We start from the raw sequence: 26110 nt of genomic DNA on the forward strand, positions 1-26110 counted from the left end.
GTTTTGCTTTTGGACCAAAAAGTTCATTTTTGGTCTCATCTGATCAGAGCACCTTCTACCACATGTTTGCTGGGTCCCCCACATGGCTTCTCGCAAACTGCAAAAGGGACTTCTTATGGCTTTCTTTCAACAATGGCTTTCTTCTTCCTACTCTTCTATAAAGGCCAGATTTGTGGAGTGCACAACTAACAGTTGTCCTGTGGAAAGATTCTCCCACCTGAGCTGTGGATCTCTGCAGCTCCTCCAGAGTTACCATGGACCTCTTGGCTGCTTCTCTGATTAATGCTCTCCTTGCCCGACCTGTTAGTTTAGGTGGATGGCCATGTCTTGGTAGGTTTACAGTTGTACCATACCCTTTCTATTTTCAGATGATAGATTGAACAGTGCTCCGCGAAATGTTCAAAGCTTGGAATATTTTTTTATAACCTAACCCTGCTTTAAACTTCTTCACAACTTTTTCCCTGACCTGTCTGGTGTGTTCCTTGGCCGTCATGATGCTGTTTGTTCACTAATGTTCTCTAACAAACCCTTGAGGGCTTCACAGAACAGCTGCATTTATACTGAGAATAAATTACACACAGGTGGACTCTGTTTACTAATTAGGTGACTTCTGAAGGTAATTGGTTCCACTATATTTTAGTTAGGGGTATCAGAGAAAAGGGGGCTGAATACAAATGCACGCCACACTTTTCAGATATTTATTTGTAAGAAATTTTGAAAACGATTTATAATTTTCTTTCTACTTCACAATTATGTGCCACTATCACATAAAATCCCAATAAAATACATTTACATTTTTGGTTGCAACATGACAAAATGTGGAACATTTCAAAGAGTATGAATACTTTTTCAAGGCACTGTAAGTTCCCAAGGTACAAGGGTACTTCTACTTGTAAAAGACTTTCACCTAATTTTTATAGTGTTCTGCCCACCAGGTACATGCTTGTAAGCCTAGCTACTGGGCTGGTCATGGCAACCCTCCCCCTCGGCTGTCCAACACAGTAACTAGCAAGAACAAGGCTGCTTGATAACAACGGCTTGTCTCATCTTCAAGCACTTGGCCGAGACAAGTGGCAGCAAGAGGAATGCAGAGGGATGGGAGCTCTGTATTAATAATACATCCTTATGTTTTTTTAATATCTTGACTTAGGCCTTTAGACTTTAGTATTTGACTTGACATTAGCCTCTTGCATTGTGTAGAATAGTTTAGACTGTGTAGGGAAAATACAGCATAAGGAGTGAACCAGTTATGTTGCAAGAAGCATGCAGATAGAAGAAGAGACAGAGTGACAGAGCGATGAGCTCATCCCTCCGCAGCTTTTCCTTTCACTGTCCAGTCACAGGTTGGGTTTACAGAGGAGATCTGTAAGTGTTAAAGTCCTTTCACTGCCATGCTACTGCATTGAAGAAAGTGCACCAATAGGCTTGCATGCTGCATCTTTGGTGCACTTTCAGAAAACACACCAAAAACGCCCAATCTAATAGAAGTTTATGGGAAAGCTTAGGTAACCAGCACAAAAACTGTGCATACGCTGCGCTGCACCTGTGCTGCTGCCAAACCACAGCATGCCCTTAGGGAAATGCAGAAGAGGTAGGATTGTACTGTGTGGCATAGCTGTGTAAATCTATGAATGGACAGATATAGCAATCCTTGCATAGGTAACCGGTTCAATATATGTATTTCGTCTGCATATTTATTTGTTTGCTTAGAGTTCAGTTTTAATAATGGTAGATATTTTAACATAATTCATGAACACTGCTTCAGCACAATTACATATAGTTAGGTGTCTAGGAGCCTACAAGTTTGGCTCTTGTTTGCTTTTCCCATTGATGTCCTGATCTACTGACTGCAACATCCAAAGAGCTCTCCATACTTAGTCTTCTTGATCTGTTCCCCATATTTTACAAAGTTGACTAACTCTCTTCTTTTTCTTAAATTTAGTCTTACTTTTCTGAATCAACTTTTAGTGTTTGTTATGTTTCCTGCCCTCTGTTGGTGTGCCTCTGTCCTTGGAACTCTTCTTTTCTCGTTCTACATCTATGGTCTGTGCCAGCTGATTAGCTGATCTGGATTTCAGTACCACTTCAATGAAGATGATACTCAGATATTCTCTCAGGTCTTGATCTATTCATCTTTTTTGTGTCATCTTGTTTCTCACTCTGTATCTCTACATAAAATAATAATTACTGTTATAAAAAGCCCAGTACACTAAGATCCCCAAGCCCTTTTCATATGGATCTTATTTAAATCTCACATTCACTCACTAACTACTTTCTTGCATCTCCACTGTAAAACATTCATCCTTACCTTACACATTGATGAACTAAAAATGTACTGCACATCCTCATTATATCCTAGCTTTACTATCATTAATACCCTCCTCTATGGTCTGCCAACAAACAGATTGGCACCACTCCAATCAGGACCAGCTACTTGCACCCCCCCCCAAAAAAAAACCAACTGTACACACTGCCCCCCTTCCTGCGCATAATGCCCCCCCTTTTAACCCTATACCCCTCTTCCTGTACACACTGCCCCCCTTCCTGCACACCCTGTGCCCTTTAACCCTATACCCCTCTTCCTGTACACACTGCCCCCCTTCCTGCACACCCTGTGCCCTTTAACCCTATACCCCTCTTCCTGTACACACTACCCCCTTCCTGCACACACTGCCCCCCTTAACGCTTCCCCCCCCTTCCTGCACACACTGCCCCCCTTCCTGCACACATTGCCCCCCCCCTTTCTGCATATACTCTGCCCTTTAACCCTATAACCCTTTCCTGTAAACACTGCCCCCCTTCCTGCATACAATGTGCCCTTTATCCCTACACCCCCTTTCTGTACACACTGTCCCCCCTTCCTGCACACACTGTACCCTTTAACCCTACACCCCCCTTCCTGTACACACTGCCCCCCCTTTCTGCACACACTGTGCCCTTTAACTCTACACCCCCTTCTTCCTGCACACACCACCCCCCCTTTAACGCTACAACCCTAGCTCACACACGAGGCATTGTACATACATGTCCACCATCACAGAAGCAGCAAAGCCAATGGTCACAGAACTCCAGAGTGCCTGTTTGGTCCTGAACTTACACAATGACACCAGTAGCTGCCTTGTTTGCTTCTATTTCCTCTGACACCTTCCCTCCCCCCCGCCAGCACACTCACCCGGTTGTCAGCTAGAACTGGAAGCTGCACCCACTGTTCTTGTGATACAGTCAGGCCAGTTGCAGCAGCAGCAGCAGCGGCAGCAAGTACATGCATACAGCAACAAGGAAAACTGAACAGCAGCAAGTGACCAATTACAATGCAAGTCAGTGCCCTGGCGCCGATGTCAATCACAAGCGCCAAGCCAATGACTTCTGGACAGGGGTGTGCCTGCTGGAGTGATGATGTAGGGTCGCTTGTCAGTGGTCCTCACGTTGGTCTTACTGGGTGCGGAGTTCAGGGGGCAGAGCGCTGGAGAAGCTCAGAGGATAGCTACTTGCTTTTGTTGTCTGCAGCTTTTACATCCCATTCAATACATGGCTCACATCTGACTTTGCTTACTTTTGATTCTCTTGTGAGATGTTATCTTGAACCGGCGGAGAGGGAAACCAGCGGCCGTGGCTGTGTCCTAGGCAGCAGCCTAGTTCGCCTAGCGGTGGCACCGGCCCTGACTCCAATCCATCACGAACTCCACTACTTGATTTATTTACTTATCTTATTGTTCCTTAAACACCAATGAAATAGGACTAGCAGTCCTAACAATTGTTGCTGTGATCGTCCCCTATTTCCGTTGCGCAATCCAAGCCAGCTAATGCTTCTCCTTTTCTGCACCCCATTATTAAAGTAGTAAATTAATAAAAGAGCTGCTGGCAGAAATGACTCTACAGCAAGGAAAATGTTGTGAGTTGCTCCAGAGCACAGTTACCCTACCCCATGCATTCTCTGTGCTTGGTTGTGTGACTTGTGATGTCCTATTAGCAAGTACAAGGGACACATGGGACAACATGGGGCATCCATCTCTCATCGATATCCCCACTCAGCTCTGCCATGCTTCGCATCTTAGCACCTTTTGCTCTTTTCTTAGCATGCTCTGCATAACTGTATTATTGTATTACTATGGTGAGGCAGTGTAGGGACTGGGTCATCAAGGAAACTGGTACATTTTTTGCTGTGCCACAAATGCTTATAAGGTTCTCTTCAATCTACTATTACATACACACAGTACATACATGTCCTAACAAAATTCCACATACTCTGCTCACCACACCTACTGTGCACATGGCCTCCTCTTCTCCAGTCTAGTCATCACTTCACACTTTCAAAGAACAGTTGCATTCAGAGCAGCAACACTGCCACACCATCAAAAGAAGCTGCATTAGGTGGACTTCATTGCCAGGCGCAACAGGAATTTTTGAGAACTTGCAGGTGGACAAAAAGAAAACTCTAAGTGCAAATGCACGTATAATTAGGTTCTGCGGTACCTATTTTGTTTAATTGGAAACCACAGGTCTAGTTAAAAGTGAAACTATGGGCAAAATTAAAGACAACGCCTGACATTTTGCCCCCCCCACTCCGTCTACGCTACATCTCACCCCATCCCCTAAACCCCTTCAAATAGTATTTGATTAAAAAACGAAAAACTTTTAATACCTTTTTCACAATTATTTAGTCTAGTCTAGTCTAGTGACGTTACAGGAGGCTCCTCTATTTCTTTCAGCAGCTGGGAGCAAACGTTCTTTTAATACTGAGCAGTGTGTTCATAATGACATGTGAGCACCACTCAGATCTGGAGCCAGCCAGCCTGCATAATATTCTGCCCCTAGAGAAGCATGTAAATGACAGGCACGAAAGGACGACACCCTCTGCCCCCATCAGTTCATTTTTTTCCAACCTCGTTAACTGCTACTTTTGCCAGATTGCTTGGCATGTTGACATGCCAGAATGTGGAAGGATAATTGATGTACTAGCTAGTTTACCAGGTAACAAAAATGTTATAGGGGAAATAAAAAAAACAAAAAAAAAACAAAAAAGTTTTCTTCAAAAGAGCTACCGATGCTCATAGATGTATATCCTTCTAGTCTATGGTTTAAACCTCCATGTTGTCATTAGTCTTGAGGTGGATAAACAATCGAGTATATTTTTAAGTCAATCCTGAGTTCCACCTAGTGATCATAGAGAGGGCATAGTGTAGATGTTTTCTCTTATCTCCTTATGGCATCCTAAGCTACTCTTCTTATGTGGGGACACCTACCACTAATAGAATTCAAACTAAACTTTTAGGTTCTACCTGGTTGAAAACATATTAAAAGATGTTCAAATACTCATATTTCCTGTTAATTTTGAAGACGTAGTTATCATTGAGGGCTAAACTGACTAAAAGGAATAATCTATTATAGGGTATTTGAAAACATCTCAGAATATAAAATATAAATTACATAATTTTTACAAATGTCAGGATCTACAATGTGTTTTCCATGTTTTGCTCTGTTCAAGTGTTTTCATTATCTAAAATCATTAACTTTTTCAGATTTTGAGAATTTTTCTCTGCGATGGGTCGTTTTTCGAGCAATGACTTGTTTCCAGTTGTTCTCGTGCTAAGTAAATCAAAATCATGGGTATATACTATATTCAAATAAGAATTTAGATTCTTACAAATCAGGGTTCGTATACTGTAGGTTTAGAATTGTTCCATGGTTTATTAAAATGTTTTATGGCTCATATTATCCTTTTTATACTTTGTCAGAAAAGATTGTTTTGTAATACTATTGATGGTTGAGATAAGATGCAAACCAAAAATGATGCTGTTGAAAAATGTATGTATCTTCCATTCACTTTAAGAAAATAAATCTGCAACAAAAACACTGTGAATAGAGGCTCCAATGTTGCCTCCAGCAATGGAACCGCTGATTCTTGTGAGTGGCATCACAAAAGAAACATAGAAGACTTCAATGCCAGGGGCTCCGTTTCTGTATAATCAAAAAAAAAATCCATTTGGTGCCTCTGAATATACAGCAAGAGCTTTCTTTTCTTGTTGCCACAAGACATTAATACAATTATTTGGCACTTACATATCCATGGATCCATAATTTCAACCACATTGTAGCAGAAGAGGTGGACCTGAACTGACAGAAATGGAAGGAGGAGTAGATGGGAGAGAGGGAGGGAAGGAGGGAAGTAGAGAGTGGCTGTGTAATGGAAAGCGAGAGAAAAGGCTATGAACGTACACAGGCACATCAACAGAGGATGCAAAGTCTGCCTTGGCTGTGAGAAGAGCTTTTGAGAGTGCAGCTCTGGGCAATATATGCCCCTTCTATGTCTTTTTCTGATTCTAGTGCGACATTTCTTCTGAATGAGGTAACCATTCGCCTTTCTTAACTGCCTTAGGGGGAAGGTTGGGACTGATGTGGATGAGGGGCTGGGGGTAAAATCTATCTGTGGCACACGGCTCTCTTTTCGGGATGTGCAGTGAGCCATATCGCACCTAATGCTTTTCAGAAAGCTTTCTCTTTTTCAGGATAATAAAGGAAAATTAAGCAGGAAATGGTAAACAATAGTATGAAAAACCTTACATAAAACAGTATTGAAAAAGGGTATTTTTAGAAAAATAAAAAAAATCAACCTCATGAGGGTGGTAATTATGAGTTAGGTGCAATGGTTTACAAAAAATGGGATTGTAAAGTAATTGTAGCTCAAGGATTTATGGTTTAAAAAAAGAAAATGAAAAACACCATATTTTACCTAAAGGCTAATGAGGTTAAATGACTTATTGATTTTCTGGCAAGAACAAGGTTACTGAATGTATCATGGAAAACAGAGGTGAAAATCTGAGAAAATACACACACAAATGTATATGGATGTAATGTGTGTGTGCGTGTGTGTGTCTACGTGGGTACATACATCTGTAGGTACACTCAATGGCAACGTAATAATGAGAAAATGACAGAAGGTTTTGACAAATAACAAATGAAGTTGATTTAGCACTCAACATACCGGGCTGACAAAAAAAAGATTGAAAAATAATCAGACATGACTGACTGGGAAAGCTGGCTGCTTGTCACGGTGACTGGTTTGAGCAAAGATATGGGATGGTTGTTGTTAACTGTTACCTACGGAATTCTTTAACCTTGTCTATGTACACCCAAACCAGTCAGCCTGAAGTAGTAAATATTACTGAATCTTACGTAATGCACCTTGCCTGATTTCTTGGTCTACCCTCTGTTGTCTTATGCAACATTTAATGTTTTCTTATAATAGCACTGCTTTTTATATCCCCATCTTTCCATCTGACATCAGACCGTCATCATGGCGTCCTATTCAGCTAATCCTAAAGAATGGAAAGCTGAGGAACATTTGACTACTTATTCATCTGCTTTCTTATCTGAACTTACAGATGTAAGGCCCAGGCTGTTTTTTCTGTTAGATTCTTATAGTGCCTATTACATACAGTGGGGCAAAAAAGTATTTAGTCAGCCACCAATTGTGCAAGTTCTCCCACTTAAAAAGATGAGAGAGGCCTGTAATTGGCATCATAGGTAGACCTCAACTGTGAAAGATAAAATGAGAAAAAAAATCCAGACAATCACATTGGCTGATTCGGAAAGAATTTATTTGCAAATTATGGTGGAAAATAAGTATTTGGTCAATATCAAAAGTTCATCTCAATACTTTGTTATATATCCTTTGTTGGCAATGACAGAGGTCAAACGTTTCCTGTAAGTCTTCACAAGGTTGGCACACACTGTTGCTGGTATGTTGGCCCATTCCTCCATGCAGATCTCCTCTAGAGCAGTGATGTTTTAGGGCTGTCGCTGGGCAACATGGACTTTCAACTCCCTCCAAAGGTTTTCTATCGGGTTGAGATCTGGAGACTGGCTAGGCCACTCCAGGACCTTGAAATGCTTCTTACGAAGCCACTCCTTCATTGCCCGGGTGGTATGTTTCGGATCATTGTCATGTTGGAAGACCCAGCCACGTTTCATCTTCAATGCCCTTGCTGATGAAAGGAGGTTTGCACTCAAAATCTCACGATACATGGCCCCATTCAATCTGTCCTGTACATGGATCAATCGTCCTGGTCCCTTTGCGGAGAAACAGCCCCAAAGCATGATGTTGCCACCCCCATGCTTCACAGTAGGTATGGTGTTCTTTGGATGCAACTCAGCATTCTCTCTCCTCCAAACACGACGAGTTGTGTTTCTACCAAACATTTCTATTTTGGTTTCATCTGACCATATGACATTCTCCCAATCCTCTTCTGGATCATCCAAATGCTCTCTAGCAAACTTCAGACGGGCCCGGACATGTACTGGCTTAAGCAGGCAGACACGTCTGGCACTGAAGGATCTGAGTCCCTGGCGGCGTAGTGTGTTACTGATGGTAGCCTTTGTTACGTTGGTCCCAGCTCTCTGCAGGGCATTCACTAGGTCCCCCCGTGTGGTCCTGGGATTTTTGCTCACCATTCTTGTGATCATTTTGACCCCACGGGGTGAGATCTTGCGTGGAGCCCCAGATCAAGGGAGATTATCAGTGGTCTTGTATGTCTTCCATTTTCTAATTATTGCTCCCACAGTTGATTTGTTCACACCAAGCTGCTTGCCTATTGCAGATTCAGTCTTCCCAGCCTGGTGCAGGTCTACAATTTTGTTTCTGGTGTCCTTCGACAGCTCTTTGGTCTTCACCATAGTGGAGTTTGGAGTGTGACTGTTTGAGGCTGTGGACAGGTGTCTTTTATACTGATAACAAGTTCAAACAGGTGCCATTGATACAGGTAATGAGCGCAGGACAGAGGAGCCTCTTAAAGAAGAAGGTACAGGTCTGTGAGAGCCAGAAATCTTGCTTGTTTGTAGGTGACCAAATACTTCTTTCCACCATAATTTGCAAATAAATTCTTTCCAAATCAGCCAATGTGATTGGATTTTTTTTCTCATTTTGTCTTTCATAGTTGAGGTCTACCTATGATGCCAATTAAAGGCCTCTCTCATCTTTTTAAGTGGGAGAACGTGCACAATTGGTGGCTGACTAAATACTTTTTTGCCCCACTGTAGCTGACTGGTACTTGTTCAGTGTACTGTAGGCATTCTGTGTGGCCGTTTTAGTTCTTTTCACCAAACTCAACTTAAGCAAACATAATGTTGTACAGTACTTTAACTATATAAAGCAGATGGTTAAAGTTTATTCTTGAAATAAATTCTTTTAAATATCAAACACATGGTTAGAAACACTGCCATTAATTTGATCTTGGGTTCCAACACGTTTTACTTTTTACTTTTAAGGTCTGTCCATAAGGAGAGGGGTAGCTAATAATGGATTTGGGTAAAGAAGATCCTCCTGAAAGAACATGAAAAGTAAACTGTAAATGATAGTATTTACTTTATTTTTTACCATACCTGTGGCACAATATATAACCTTCTACAATATTCTAACTGCAAAGCAACTGATTAAGGTTTTAGTCATCTGGGAAATAAAATATTTTAAATGTTACATACATGGTAAAGCTAGTCCTATACTAGTTTAATTCTCATAAGTACATTCTATGACATAATGGATGTCATTTGAAAGTACTTCAGGAAATGCTTGCATTTAAATTTTGGACTTTCCTGAATTAAATGAATGGACTTTCCTGAATGAAAACCATATTCACTTTTAGAGATGTGTTCATTCAAGAAACAAATTTCAATCCTGCTCCTTCATATTTTTTGTCACTGTGGTTGAAAACAAACGTTGATTTCACACCACTAATGATTAGAAAATTGAAGAAACATTCTTAAACTAAAATTTTCTAATGAAATTCTGCTAGTGTATGGCCATCATTAGAAACACTTCCATTAGTTTAAAGCAGATCTTCACCCTGCATTGCATGTTGCCTCCCATCCACCCCTCCTCCCCACCACTGCACAAAGTGGGCATTCTTTTTTTTTTTCTTTTAATTACGTTCTTTTTTCAAAGAAAGCTTTGGCTGCTCTGGCTCCAGGGATGTGTATATGACATATTCCAGGAGGCATGAGGCATGGTCCTTCATTGGTAAAGGAGGAGGGGGCAGGGCCAGGCAGTGGGTCATCAGGAAGCCGGCAGCTTACTGATTGATGATGTCACAGAAGAAGATGGAGGAGTGGGCCAAGGGGGGCAAAAAAGAAACGGATCTCAGTAGGACAATGCTGGATCCGGTGGGCGGGTGAGTACCTTACATGTGCAGTTAAGTAGGAGTCAGGGGTGGACTGACCATTCAAGCACTCGGGAACTGCCCGAGGGCCCGGGGTCAGTAGGGGGCCCCATGAAATGCCCCTGGTACCTTTTTATAGGCTGTTTTGAGTATGCTTTGAGTGTGGGCAAGGACACAGGGGCCCCATGATCCCCCATTGCCTGGGGGCCCCATGAGTTGTCAGTCTGCCCCTGATAGGAGTTAAAAAAAGGAAGGGGGGGAGCGTGAAGATCCGCTTAAATCTTGGCTGGTAAAACAGAATTTGTTTTTTTTCTGTTTCTGTTAAGGTCTTTTACATAAGTAGAGGCCAGCTAATAATGGACATGGGTGAAGACGGTCTTGAAAGGACTTAAAATGTTAACTGTAAATTGACAGTAATTGCTTTAAAATGAATGCAACTTACTTGTGTTTATATATTTATATACTATTTAGCATGTGTGTAGCATATTCCATTTTGCTATATAATATTATCAGAGATGTGAAGCATGTGATGTGATGAGACAGTTCCTTGTGACACAATCACAAGATTTTACTTGGAATATGGATGATACAGGAAGCACTATGCATTTGTTATACCACTGATCCTGAATGCAAAACTGGGAATAAAGTAGACAACAATGCTTTGTTTGAAAATTTTTAAGTATTATTTTAGATGCCATTATTGGGCCCCTTCAGTTTTTCAGGTGGACCTGATTGGATGATCTCTTCATCCCTATGGACAGGCAGGTGTAAACGGATCATGTTCGTTTACACCCACCTACCTCCACCTTTGGACAGGTGGGTGTAAATGGATTGTGTCTGTTTACACCTACCTACCTCCGGGTCTGATCTGGTTCATGTCACTCTGCAGAAACTGAACAGAAACAGATCTGTCATCTCCCGATCATGCTCTGATCAGCAGGGGACCTGTTAGCTGATTTGATACTGATCTACCCCATGTGAAAGGGGCCTTAACATTGATGGAGTCACATCAAAAGCTACAGTAGACTTTGTAAATATTAAAGTGTATCTATAGCCAACATGTTTTTGTTAGTTTTGGATAGAATAAAGAAGGGCTAGAACTCCTTACAGGTTTTACTGCTATAGATGGCTCCTCTTAACACATCCTCCTACATAAGGTGTACCTGTTGATCTGTAGCCCTCTCTTCTCTACATCCGTTCAAAGTGCTAAATTTATAAAGCATGTCTGAGAAATCAGAATAAAAGGGGGGAGAAAGCTGAAACTACACACTGCAGAGCTCAGTGAGGAGAGCTCTGAGAGTTGACTGAAGGGAAGAGACCCCCCCCCTCCACACAGCTCACAGGAACAGTGCTGAGGTTGTCACTCTGCTGGAGGTGCCTTTCCTGTCACCATTTTTCTCTTGGTGTCAGTAAAACATGTCAAAACTGATTCATGCTGATAGCAGAGGGACAAAGCAGCAGACATGAATGACACTTAGTGCTCTGGATTGAGACAAGTACACACTATAGAGGGATATGCTTTGTTCATATTGCATGTCTGAGATTTACAACAAATTTGTTCTTATATTTTACCATTCTATACAACATCACAAACTCACTTGCAGCAGGAACCACATTGGATGTGCTTTTGAGCTATTCCAAGGAATCTACACTTATCCCAGAGCTAATCTGGCATTTAGGGTCAATGCTGCTGATATCCTCTAAACTGCAGCAATCTTTGTAAATACTGGCAATCAGCAACCAGCAGAGGAAGTCTCCAAAAGATAATACCATATTTGTGGCTTCTACATGACCTACTGAAGAGAGCTGCAAAAGGTATTAGTGATGAAAGACTTCCTGTTGCAGAAGTTCATAATTCATAAGGCAATTATATATATATATATATATTATATATATATATTGCATGCCTATTCATTTAACAATAAAAAATTCCAACTTATTAAACTCTGAACTGCTTCAAAAATATTTGCAAACACTTCCTGCTGGTTGACAAGCAGACAGCTTTTTCATTCGGGTCTATGTGGAACCCAGTAACCTTGGCACTCTGCACACCAATGCTGGATCTCCCTGCCACTACAGCCCCCTGCACCTTTGATGTAACTTCTCTGCCACCCAGCACCCCTACTACTGCATCCCTGACTTTGAACCTCACTCCCCAACACCACTTACACAACACCCTAACATCCCAGGCCCCCTCATCTTTCTGCCAGCTAGCACCCGCCTGTTACCCAGCAACACTATAATTGCAAATTGTACCACTGCTCCCCATTGTCAACTTTACAGGGACATGCAGAGAGTAGGTGTTCTGTGCTTATACATTGACATACCTCCGTTAGACCTTGCTCCATCCAGCCCATATGATTACCTGTCAAATATGTGTTCTCCACAGACAGCTCAACTCTCCAATAAGACACGCCAGTTTAATCCAATGTAGTTTTACTTGTGAAAATGCAGTACAAGGATGTTAACCGGTCACATCAAAGTGTAAATGGACAATGATCTTCTACACCTTGTGGCCACTATGAAGGCTTCAAACAAACTGAGGAACATGAAGAAGGGATGGATCAAACAAAGGACTAATCTAACTAATGCAAACATGTAGATAAACTGGAATATACCATTTTACAGACATTACATTACAAGTTGTAGTTGCAGTAAATTGACACTAGATATCAGCACAAAGATATTATATGTTACATAATGAAGTCCAAAGTAACGGTGATGCATACAAGATAAATGTTCCAAAACAGGAGGACAATGTGAGCATGGAGTTTCTAGGCTCTCTGTCCACTTCCTCCTCCCTTTGTGACATCAACTCTCCTCAATTTAGTCTGTAGAGGCTACTCAGTCCTCTGGTCTCTGGGAGCACTGTGTATACTCTGTGGCTCCTACAGAAGAGGAAGGAGGTGCACACCTCCTGGCTGAGAGAAAGAGGGAAGCCAAATATTGTGTTGTCATTGTAAACCAGCCCACCACCTTCATTACTGCAGAACCCTGTGGTTGAGTCCAGCATCCAAAACTATTATGTATTTTTCTTACTTTCAAGGTAAGCATTTTTATTTTTTATTTAAACGACAATTTAGCACTCCTCCCTCCTAAACTATTTGATCTTCTATTTTATTATTTTGAGCATGTTATTACTATATCTGGCTGAAACTAAAACTCCATTTTACTTGCTGTATCTTTCTTTTACAATAAGTGTAGGATAAACTGAACAGTTGCCAATGCAAGATTACTCAAATTAGTTGTAATTAGTAGTTAGAGTTGTGAAAGCCTGATATAGAAATGCTTCAAACAGGTTTCCAGTTTGGCAGATAGTATTACACTTGTTAATTGTAGACAAGATAAGGGCTGGTATTGACAGGCTTATATTTGCTTCAGGTCAACTTTTCATTTCTGTCGAAATGCAATACTCTCTTGAAGCAGATCAAATGCAGGTCATAAAGTGACCAACTGCAGGTAAAATGCTTCTGTCAATGAATTCCCAACGATCTCAGAAGCCTCTCAAACTGATGTCAACCTGATGCCATCAACACAAGCCTAAAGCCCTTCAACATAGGCCTCTACTCTGGATACTGTTAAAGAAAATGGCAGCGACTTACATACAAAGGAACACACTTGTAGCTATGTATAAAATCAACTTTCTTTTTTCATTAAAAATCTGTGTACATTTACGTACCATGCATTGGAGAACTCACATACAATAATGTTATACTCTGGCTTTAGTATGCAGATATTCACGTTTGAGAAGCGGATTGCTGAATTCCAATATATGGACAACATCTCTGATCTGTGAATTAAATTGATTTGAACACATCTGCAGCTACTGAAGCATTTCTTCATACATTTAGTTTGTAATTAATAGATAAATTGGCCTCATGTCTAGCTTAATCATATCTTTAACAGTTATTAGTTTAATAAGCAAACTCTAAACTTTATATTAATGTGACAGTAAACTTTTTATTTAGGTATGTATTCTAAAAACACAGAGTCACACACAGAGAGAGTGCCAACCTGTGCTGCGCCCAGGTGCCCCTAGGTGGCAGTGTGCCCTAGGCGGCTGCCTTGTTATCCTTATAGAAGCACAGGCCCTGTTCCAGAGATGGACTGGGGACAATGAACTATGGGATGTGTAGTGTGTAGTGCACATGACTGCAACTAACGTTCACTGTCTGTCACAGAAGTGAGAGGAGAATGTTACAAGGAGGCAGAAAAACACAGTAAGAAACATATTAATGAAATATAGATTACAGGGCCAATAAGTAGTGGAAGTGTATGTATTATTTTGTAGACTACGGATATCGTTTAGTGTCACTTTAAATAATATCTACAGTAAAATAGTTTACATTTTAGAGTGGTGAGGGTTTAGAATTGCTATTAGGTCTTTATTTTATTTTTTTTGTAACATCCAACATTTTTGAATGTCACCAAACCGGAATAGAGGGGAAATCTTCCAACGGGGATACTTGTTCCTGGATACAAAGAAAACAAACAGAGGGCACACCGGCCTAGTGCATTATCGTAAAAAATATTTATTAGAAGGATAAAAAGCAAGTATCGTACTCACAATTGACATACATGACAAAGGCACATCACACTAAACAGTGGTGTCCAATCCACATTGCATATAAGTCCATAAATGGAACCCTTGGCTTCCAACAGGCTAACACGTTTCGAGCACTTAGCCTCTTCCTCAGAGCCAACAAACTGAGACTCTGTACCTCACAGTCTGTATTTATGGTAGCTTATGCAGATTATGGCTGTGTGTGTATTGAGACACTTAAGGATCACTTGGACCTCCCAGGATGGATGGTAAACACAGTAGGGGTGATGGTGGAGTGGAATATGGATCACTATTGGAGTGGCTGGAACGCACGCCAGTGTGCGCGGTCCATAGACACACTGCCAAACTGTCTAGAGGGTGATTTACCTCACTATAGAGATTTCATTGCACTTTCTGTTATATCAGAGACAGGAAGTGAAGGAAAATGTATTAAGTGAGATACAAATGGCAAAAAAAAATTTAAATCCCGATAGGGGTTTTAACCAGGGGCGGACTGACCATTTGAAAACTCGGGCACTGCCCGAGGTCCTGGGGTCAGTAGGGGGCCCCATGAGATGCCCCTGGTACCTTTTTCATAGGCTTTTTGGAGTTTGGGCAAGGACACAGGGGCCCCATGATCCCCTATTGCCCGGGGGCCCCATGAGTTGTCAGTCCGCCCCTGGTTTTAACTATCCCTAATCTGTGCAAAAAAGGAAAAAGAGTTTTGACCATTCTTCTTGCAAAAATCCTCCCACTCCTCACAGGAGTGCAGGAGGCGGAAAACGAGTCCAAACCTTGTTATCCAAAATTGATCATAGTGGCTCTATGATATTGAGGTCCAGCGACTGCGGCACCCTGGGTAAGTGCAAGACTTCATCTGCATGCTTGACAAACCACAATTTGACAACACTTGCTGTGTGAATTTTTTTTTTGGTGAATGGCACTGTCTTCGGGAAACAATGTCTGCACCGTGAGGTGCACGTAGTCCACCAAAATTTGTACATAGTCACTGGCCGTGACTCCACCTTTCAAGGTGATGATGGGGCCCAAACCATGACTGTGCTGCCACCATGCTTTATTGTTGAAACAAGATAGTCCTGGTTGTAAACGTGGGACAGTGTTTGCCACATGTAAACACGATCGGTGGTTGGAACAGTGTGAACCTCGATTCATTGGACCATATTACAGTCTTCCTTTAATCGATAGTTGACGATTTATGGGCATTGCACCACTCTCTCCTCTTCTGAGCAATAATATCAGTCACTAGTGGTTTGACAGCTGCAGCTTGCACTTGAATGTTTTGCTTTTGGAATTCCTTCCGCACAGGTTTTGTGGACATGGGCTTTGTAAGAGTGAGATTGTGCTCTGCAGTCACTTTTGCAGCAGTTGTTTTTTTGTCCTTTTGTCTCTTTCGGTCAGTTGACCATGACGACCGCGCTTATGCTTATGAGACAATGTTTTCCCAGAAACTGTATATGCTGTCATAACTTTCGATACTGTATTTGACGCTGCAAAAAAACTGGCAACTTCAGTCACAGAGGCAACAGTTAAGTGGGTACCAACAATTTGCCCGCCTTTAGGGCAGTAAGATCTGACATGACTCCATATTACTAGCAGCGCACGTAGTGAATGATGAAAGGGAGGCTTCCCACCTGTTAGCTAGGTGTCTCATCACACAGCGGAAGCAAAAGAATCTTACATCACTTCCGCTTTCAATGCGAAACAAGTCATCATTTTGACACCTGCAAATCATGTAGTTTTTCCATATTTTTGTCCAACCCCATGTATTTTAATATCATGGAAGGTGAAATGATGTGGATAATATCAGGAATAACATTAAAAGCCAATGTCATATTTTTTTGCCCATTAAATTATGTCTAAAAACATGCCACAAAAAAGGACGCTATTTCCTAAGCTCCAGTCTTGAAAATGTTAGTTGTGTGGCTGTCATACTGGCTCTCTTGTTTCCATTCTTTGATTCACTGACTTGGGTCAAGTATGCAAATAATGGGCCTTTTCTCTGATTTTCCTGATTTGTGTACTGGGTATAGGTCAGTGATTTAAAAAAAAATGATCACACATTGTCAGAAAAAGTAAACTGGCAGTTTGAGAAGTGGGTCATTGGTGACAGCTCCCATACCTTTCTTACAGTTTAAAGTTTACTTTAAATAAAGCTTTACTTTAAATTACAAGTTATATTGTCTCAACAGACATAATGTTGGATGCTTTGAAAATGTATAATGCCAGCCAAGGTCTCCATAGACATCATGAAAACGGATACCAACCTGTGGATGTACGTAATAACATTGTCCTTCTTCAGAATAGTCTGTGCTTCCCAAAAAGAATCACTAGTGGAAAACCTGGTGTGTTGGGTTTATTCTCTACCTCATAGCAGTCTTCTTCAGGGAGATCAAAAACTCAATTAGGTACAGTAATTGAAATTCCCCTTGGCTGCTGATGTTTTTGAGCCAATGATAATGTGGTAGACTGCACACTAGTTGGGTAAGCATATTAGCTTGCTATTTAGCTAGTTGTAAAGCTAAATGGTCTGGAAGTCTAGGATGTTCTCGAAGAGATTCTAACTGAACCTTAAGAACTATTTGTGTAGTACATTAATGCTTATGTGTTATCATGTGTTATGTCACATGTTAACTAGTGTTGCAATAAGACAGCCCATTGAAAATAATAGTTAATCAAGGCACATTGCCATGCTTTGCTACTGCGCATGGCCAGGGCTGCTGTTAAAAAGCATGGAGCCCCATACAGCCTACCTGACAGAGCCCACCTGCAGAAAAACCCCACAGTTTACTATACTTCAGTTATGAATGAACACAGTGTGTGATCAGTACTGATTGCTCACTGTGTTCATTCAGGAAAGGAAGGGGCTGATAAATGGGACATATTTACTGGAACCTTCCCCCACTCTACATCCTGAAGGATCCTATTGTCCTAGTACTGTGGGGGTGGGCGCACACGGGGGGGGGGGGTTATGGGCAGAAGAAACATAAAGTGCACAAGGAGGGTGATGTGGGGCAATTACTGGAACCAATCCCCTGTAAGGCTCTCTCTGCAGCAGCTGAAAGCCGACGGAAGGGAGAGGTGAAGTCAGCTTTCAGCTGCTGCAAAAAGAGTCATACAGGAGATCGGTTCCTGTAATCACCCCTCCGCTGTTCTGATCAACCTCCCTGCATACATATGATTCACCCAGCTGCCTGGGCCCCCATACTGGCCTGTGCCCCCTACAGGAGGACTGGTGGTACCTCCTTATCCATGGCCCTTCGCATGGCACATGTACTGTGCATTGTCTTAGTGTGTGGTGGTGCTTTTCAAAATTAATGGAACTGCAATGTGTCAAGGCATGTAACGTCAATTTGCGTTTTTCCCCATTGCATAGATGCAGGGCTGGCGCTACCATCAGGCAAACTAGGCAGCCCCTTAGGGTGTAGCCATGGCCAGGGTCACCAAAAGGGCAGTACATCTGGCCCTACTGTAACATTAATTATATTTTCCCTGGGCCCCATCAGTTCACCAGAGGGGCCCAGGAGATGAGGATCAGAGAGGGACTCTTTTTTTAAACTTTGGGTGCAGGCAGCTAAAGCCAAGCTTCGTTTTGAATTGCTGATCAGTGGGGGCCGGTCACAGATGCCCATAGTCTATCCCTCGCAGAGTGATTCTCTTACTGGCGGAGTGATTATCTCTTCCTCCACTGAGGAGGGCAGAAGGTAAGGCTGTAGCCCGGCGGTGGGAGGTCATTCAACAGAGAGGTGGCTGATGGCACAGGCTGCAATGGGAACCCAGTGCACAGGCAGCAATGGGAACCCGGTGCACAGGCAGCAATGGGAACCCGGTGCACAGGCAGCAATGGGAACCCGGTGCACAGGCAGCAATGGGAACCCGGTGCACAGGCAAGCGCAAAATTTCTGTTTTCTGAGGAACAGACAGAGATACAATCTTACGCTGTATACAGACAGCCATACAGCCCCTTCTGTACTGTGTGATCATCATCATGATAATAATGACAATCACATAAGCACACTGAGATGCTTCCTGTTAGTTATTATTCACACTTGTGTTTGAGGGACATAAACAATATGCGGCTGAGCCACACTTTTACTGCCCCCCACCACTCCCCATCAGGCTGCAAAGGCACTGCTACTGTAGTATGGCAATAGTGGCAAGGTATTGCATAAACCAATCCCCCTCCCCATGTAAAACCATGGGGAGCGGTTGGGGGACAGAAAAAGTGTGGCTCAGCCACACATTTTTAATGTTTCTCAAACACAAGTGTAAATAGGAACTAATAGGAAGCATCTTATTGAGTATGTGTAAATCTGACAGGCTGACTGTCAGGTGGAAGTGGTACAATAGCTGTGCAGCCTCCAGTTCACTTCTATAACCCCCATGTGCCTTGCCATGCTTCCCAGGCTCCACTTTCCCATTAGCAGACCTGGGACCTGCATGGTGGGTGCCACCCATAGAAGGGAGAGAGATCAGAGAACACCTGTTCACTGATCTCCCCTTCCTGTTAATGAGCAGGAAGCAATGTGTAAAACATTACTTCTGAGTCCTGGTGTCACTGTCCTCAGACAGGATTGGATAATGTTAGCTTGAGACAAAGCTGTCTTCTGCAAACTTCAGCCAATCCATGAAGAAGAGGTATCCAGCCAATGAATCACTTCCTCCCAGCTCCCCAGTCATTCTCTACACAAAGCTAACATTGGCACAGATTAGCTCCATGTGGAGTTTTATTTTGAGGTTTTAATTGAAGTTTTATTTTTTTTTGGAGGGGGGGGTGCAGGTAGCTGGTCCTGTCTAGGGCACAAAAAAATCTAGCACCAACCCTGTATAGATGTAATTTGTTCCTTCATGAATTATAGATATAATTGAATTAAGCCTCATTTTCACCAAGTCCAGCTGTTACATACCTTCCGTCAAACCTTCTTTTTCTCCTAGACTCCATATCACACTAGATCAAACATAGCAACAGAAGGCCCACTGAGGCTAGAATTAGAGACTGAAACAACAGTTTCGCCACTTTGCATCTTTACATTAGAACCCATGACTAAAAAAGTGCAATGTTCTGCCCACTTGGTAACCTTTTTGACCATCAGCAACATGATCTGAGGGGTATCCAAGTGCCTTCACTGGCTGATCTGCCATGGCAGGCTATGGCCGATGTTGGCTATGCAGAAATCTACCTGTGATTTTCATTCTGACATCTTGTTTGGCTGATTGTCCCATTTGCTAAATTCCATAAAGCATCTACAAAGGTACAAAGCATTTCAAATTTATTTACAAACTAAATAAAGGCTTTTTTTAAAAAATTTTGCACTTTTTTAGCACAAAAATAATGAATAAAACAAATAAAATAGAAAAAAAGCTTAAATAGTAATGGTTTAAAAATAGAAACGAAAAACGAAAAAAAAAAAAAAATCAGGAAATTAATAATCATGAGGATGAGGAGAAGAAGGTATTTATTAGGGCTAATTGGGGCTATAATAATATCAGGGTTGTAATAAGGGTTCATAAGCGGTTAAATAGGAACAAATTTTAAATAAAATATGAACTTTTTTTTACCTTGCCAGGTTACTTAAACTGACAATATATGCAAATCTATGCAGATCAAAGCTCAAGAACAGAGTAAATACAAATGTAACATTAACGTTGTATCTCTGAATGGTGTCTGAACAGTATTTATAAACATTGTGTCAGAAGGTTAACTCTGTGACAGCTGTGACTGAAATAGCTGCTGTATTTACAAAGCAGATGACAGCAAAAATTTGAAATGGGGGGTTGTGGCAGTGTGGGAGAAGGACAGGAAGGCCTACACACTGCTCTTGTACTTTGATTACTTTTTCTGAGTGTGTGTAACATGCCAACAACCACGACTCAAATAAAAACTTTTCTTAAAGCCTCTAAGACACTGGTGCCCAACTTAACAGGGCCATATCTATACCCACAAGCAGGGGCGGACTGACAACTCATGGGGCCCCTGGGCAAAAAGGATCATGGGGCTCCTGTGTCTTTGCCCAAACTCAAAAAAGCCTATTAAAAAGGTACTAGGGGCATCTCATGGGGCCCCCTACTGACCCCGGGCCCTCAGGCAGTGCCCGAGTTTCCAAATGGTCAGTCTGCCCCTGCCCACAAGTTGACTGGAGGGCCACATCAACCATTTACAATTTTCCTTTAAAAAAAATCAGGGGATGGCCATATGTATCATATCAAGACTAGATGCCCCCCTCTCTCCCCTCATTGGCTGACTGGCTGTGATTGAGAGCAGCAGGAGCCAATGGCTCCCGCTTGCAGTCTCAACCACTGTGGAGGCAGATACCCGGGACAGCTGAAGCTGTCATTCACATCGCTGGATTTCTATGGGGCTCAGGTAAGTATTGAGGGGCTGGGGGCACTGCTGCACACAGGTTTTTTACCTTCATGCATAGAATGCATGAAGGTAAAAAACCTTCAGCTTTTACAACCACTTTAAGAAGACACATGGCCACTCTATGAAGCTGAAAAACAAGCAGAAACAATGTTAAACTGTGTAAGGGATGTTTTACTGTTGAGCGGTAAGACTGTGGAACTCCCTTCCACAGTTGGTGGTGTCAGCAAGGAGTGCCGATATTTAAAAAAAAAAATTTACAAGGGCACCCTAGCAAACACAGTATACAGGGATATGGGAATTGGTAGGGACATAATAAGAAACGCACACTAATGCTCAGTTCACACTGCCACGGCTTGGAATCCGACTTGTCGCATGACATGTGAAATCCCATATTAGTCAATGAGATCTGTCTTAATTAGCACAACTGAAGTCACTCCAACTTTAGAAAAGGTTCCTGTACGTCTTCAAGGCAATTTCTATCCGGCTTTGCCCATAGACTTTAATGGAAGTCTCTTCCAGGTCCAATTCTCATCTATATTGATGAGAATTGGATCCGACATTACAGGAAGATTACCCAGGCAAAGTCACATGGCATAAAATTTGTGCATCAAAGTCGCATCAAGTTGCCAGCAAATTGCCAGGAAGTCGCCTGGCAAAGTTGCACAGTAAGTAACACGATTTATAGGTCGCAGTAGTGTGAATAGAGTCTTGCACAGGTTGAACTGGATGGGTTTGTGCATTTATTCAACCTTACCAGCTATGTAACTATTAAGTACGTAACTATGTAACTACATGTACAGTTGACAAAGATAGTTTATGTGGCTAAGAGGAATATCTGTTTATCTGTTAGATTAACCAATAGCTATGTTGGTTAATCCAACTAGAATTCACATTCAGTTTGTACATTTTTTTGGCTAACAGTAGCTGGAAGTGCAGAGAATAAAATAATTCTGCAACCAATAGCGTGTCATCTGTAGCAATTAGTTACTATTAGAAGATCAAAATGAATTTATGACTGGTTTCTTTGGGTTACTACATAGTACTATTTTTTACCAGTTATTACACAAAACACTTTTCTGATGATAAAATCATTTTCTTTTGAAAGTGACAAGTCTGATGTTTAGTGTTTCTAAGCAACCAATTACTTTAACCCATAGATATCTTAGGTGAATTAAAAATATTCTTTCCCTTTAATGTTAAGGGAAAATTCTGCTTTTAAATCCTCTTTACATAATGATCTGTGTCATTCATAAGAAGCCTAATTAACTGGCTTCTCACACCGTGCAGCTGCAAAGCTGTAATTTATGGCAAGCTTCAATTACATTTTATTTTTTATTGTTGATGCCAGAATGGAATACAAATAGGTTGTCACTGGAAATTGTTACATTTGTGATTTGCAATCAGAATGTGGAATATCTGTTCTAGGAATAACTTAAACAGATTCTCTTTTGTAGATGTGAGATCCTCTTTTAAGTCTTCCCCACCACATTTCACAAACTGGAGACAAAAACTTTTGTCTGCTTTTAAATGTAATTGTTTGGAAGTACAAAACAATGTTCTTGTGCCGGCATTAAGTTATTAGACTACAGCAAACTGCAGCAAAGACTAGGAAGACTGGGGATGCAGAATTTTATGTCTGTGGCCATCTATAGACTTTGCTAGACCTTGCACCTATAGACCAAAGCCAGCAGACAATGAACATTTAGCTGGATTGGATCATTTTGACTGATTGCTTTTGTTTTTCCCTGCCATAAGTTGGAATGATGTCTGGACACACTCCATCCTTCTGCCTCCAAAGGCGTATTCACCCACAATCCAGCAATCTGAGGTTGCATGTTTTTGTCACAGTTCCACATCCGATCAGCATCTAATACATACCTCCAAAGTTTCTGGGATGAGAAAGAGGACACCTTTCAACACAAATTATGTAGGAAAAAGGACACACTCCTAGCACGTTCCTAGTTAGAAGAATTGATATGCAATGAAAAGATTGGTTAAATCAACAAGTGCTTTTCACGACTACATTTTAATTGTACTAGTTTTTCTATAAGTATACAGGATTTAAACAATCAGTGGCAACAGTTTGCACAGAAGTTCAATACAAGAGGATTATGATATGATTACCATTTGTTCGTTTCTCTGTATTGAGGAGTCTGTACCTGGGAAGCAAGTGCACAAGAAGTTGTCCCTGGCAGTCTGGTGGTGCATTATAAGGGTGTTGCTAGCACCAGGCACCTGCAGGTTTCCCCAGGTCCTGATGCCGTGACCACTCAATTTGTTTTAACTTTTAGTACTGCAGTACAGCCTTCAGACAAGGCAGTTGTATAGAACCGAGGAAGGCACCCCCTCAGCTCATCACCTAGGGTTGCCACCTCATCCCTTTAAAACTAAACACATATTAATAACACAGGTTCTCTGACTGATTAATGTGCTAATTGAACTTGCTTAGAGCCTTATGTGCATTAAATCAGCCTCAGAACCTGTGTAATTATTATGTGTTTGGTTTTAAAGGGATGAGGTGGCAACCCTATCCTCAGCTCAGATGTATCACAGTGACAGTGACAGTGCCGAGGACATCCCCCTCCTTGTGCCCTGCTGCTGTAGCTGAGGTCTAGAGAGGTCTGCACTGGGAAGGAAAAGTGTGTACTGGTGGGTATGTGGTCTGTACTGAGAGGAGAGGTCTATACTAAGGAGTAAAGGCCTGTACTTGGTGGGGGGGGGGGGTTACTGTACTGTGGGCTCTGTAGTCTGTACTGGGTGGGGTAGAGATCTGTACTGGGGAGGAATGGTCTGTACCGAGGGTGGTCTGTAATGAAGAGGGCGGGACTGTAATGGGTAGATAAGGTATGTACACAGGGGGAGAGGTTGGTAGTGGGAGTCTGTGGTCTGTACTGGGGGGTAGAGATCTCTACCGGGGTTGAAAGGTTGTTACTTTGAGGAGAGGACTGTACTGGAGGACTGGGGGAGAGAGGTTTGTATTGGGGAGAGGTTTGGCTAGAGGGATATTTTTGGGGGAGCAGTCTATACTAGGGGTAATTTGGGGGGAGAGACCTGTATTGGGGGTCCATACTGGGGGCATTTATTTATCCATACCTTCCTACCATTAGTTCAATTTGGCCACACCGACAGTCCATTATGGTATGCCACATGTGCCACATCATTCCTCTACACGTAATCCCCAAGACATTTTGGCTTTACACCATCACTGTCTGCCTCTTGTTCCGAACTTCTATGAACAATCACACAGTTACATAGTTAGGTCCATCTAGTTGAACTAATAGAACAATTGTTTCAAGATGTTTAAAAAAAAATGGGATTTGTGGGTGTGGCTACAAATGTGTGTGGTTTTTGAGTGTGGTTGATAGGGTGTCCCTGGATCTCACTTTCAAAATCTGGTAACCTTTGATTAGGAGGGCCCTGCTTGTGAGAGCTTACAAAGTGGAAAAGGGAGGATCAAGTGATACAAATGCTGGTCTTAAGGAGAAGGTGGAAGTACAGCTTTTAGGTTGAGGTAGGATAGGCTTCCCTGAAGAGCTGAGTTTTCAGGGATCACCTAAAGGATTACAGAGTAGGAGATAGCCAAACAAATTGTCCTGTCCTTAAATGACTAAGACTTGTGCTGACATGCCCCCCTGCACTGCTCTTCACTGGGAAGATCAGTGTATAGCACTTTCTCTGCCTCTTGCTGACACCCCCCCATTGTAGTCTCCATCCCCACCTCTCTAAGGTGTCCTTTTATGAAACAGAGATCAGCGGCAATCCTAAGGATCGTTGTTGATCTCAGATCATTAGTGGTTTAGGAAACAGAGATGATCAGTGAAGAACATGTCCTCCGCTGATCATCTCAGCACACAGATGGCCAGTGTATGAAGGAGCAATGTCAGCCCTTCACTGGTGATCTGTGTTCTCCCTCCAGATTCTGCAGCCCAGAGGTGGAGAATCGGGGGAACCGCAAACGAAGCAGCGATAATTTACCTCTGCTTAGTAAACAGTGTTTGACTGATCTCTTACTATAATCTCACGAGATTATAGTAACAGCAGCCGTTTTCCAGCATTCAAAGCGTTTGTAGATCACTTCCCTCTTCATTCGGAGAACTGATCTACACCACTTCATAAAAAGGCATTCAGAGAAGAACTCTCTCCTCTGAGAATGCCAGAGAACTGAGCAGCGGTCATTAACCGCTGCATTATAAAAGGACACCTAAATCTCTTATGCAGCTAAATACAGAGGTTATGTGAGCACTTATGGAAAAAGAAAACATTTATTATCTCTCTCTCTCTCTCTATATATATATATATTTAATAAATATAGCATATAGACTGTGCATATATACAGTATATATATATAAATATATATATATACATGTATATATACACACACACTCAAATGTTTTGCCTTGCATTTCTATTTTAAACTGAATGGGTTGTTTTGCAAGGTAAGGGTTCACATATACTTTAAGTAAGTCACCCTCTGATTGTTAATTTGTATGCTATGTGATTGACACCATGAAAATAAATGCATATAACTCCATTTAGCTGTATGCGAGCATATGGAGAACAGATTTAATGGATCATTGATCCTCAAGGGAACTGTGCAGGCTATGTTCTTCAACAATTTGTTTCAAGTGCTGCCTGGACATAAATGCTGCATGTTGTGTTTCTACTCCAGACAAAACTTGAAACAACATTACTGTTCCAATCGCGATCAATAAACTCTGAATAAATCCATTGAAGTTACTTGTCTATGAACAAGTTTACACTTTCAGATGGAAGTATTGCAGGTTTGACTCCTAATCCATGACTAATATATTTAAATGTACTCTGATATTAGATTATAAACTCATACAAGCAGGGCTCTCCTAAACTTCTTGCATTGAATTGTATTTTAACTGTTCTATCATCCTTTATGTTGTAAAGTGCTGTGCAAACTATATAAATCCTATAAAGGTATAATAATAATAATAATAATATTATAACATGTCAATGTAAGAAGGCTCTGAATAAAGTAGTAATTTTCTGACTCACAGGTCGCAA

The 26110-nt window shown here is 41.7% G+C and overlaps 1 protein-coding gene across 2 annotated transcripts in view; it reads left to right on the forward strand.

The window, feature by feature from the left end:
- Positions 1-26110, forward strand: part of CACNB3 (calcium voltage-gated channel auxiliary subunit beta 3) — a 256437-nt gene that overhangs the window by 25829 nt on the left and 204498 nt on the right. The window contains exon 1 of one of the 2 annotated variants that reach the window (XM_089679360.1): positions 6189-6346. The exons of the other annotated variant lie outside the window; for it this stretch is intronic. Within the exon in view, the coding sequence (XP_089535486.1) occupies positions 6305-6346 (42 nt within the window). The 5' untranslated portion in view covers positions 6189-6304. Of the gene's footprint in view, positions 1-6188; positions 6347-26110 lie in introns of those variants that run through there. 2 annotated transcript variants of the gene reach the window in all.

The sequence above is a fragment of the Staurois parvus genome, unplaced genomic scaffold, assembly GCF_062004578.1.
Source record: "Staurois parvus isolate SC_StPar_1 unplaced genomic scaffold, SC_StPar_1.0 ptg000017l, whole genome shotgun sequence".
In the NCBI taxonomy this organism is placed as follows: Eukaryota; Metazoa; Chordata; class Amphibia; order Anura; family Ranidae; genus Staurois; species Staurois parvus.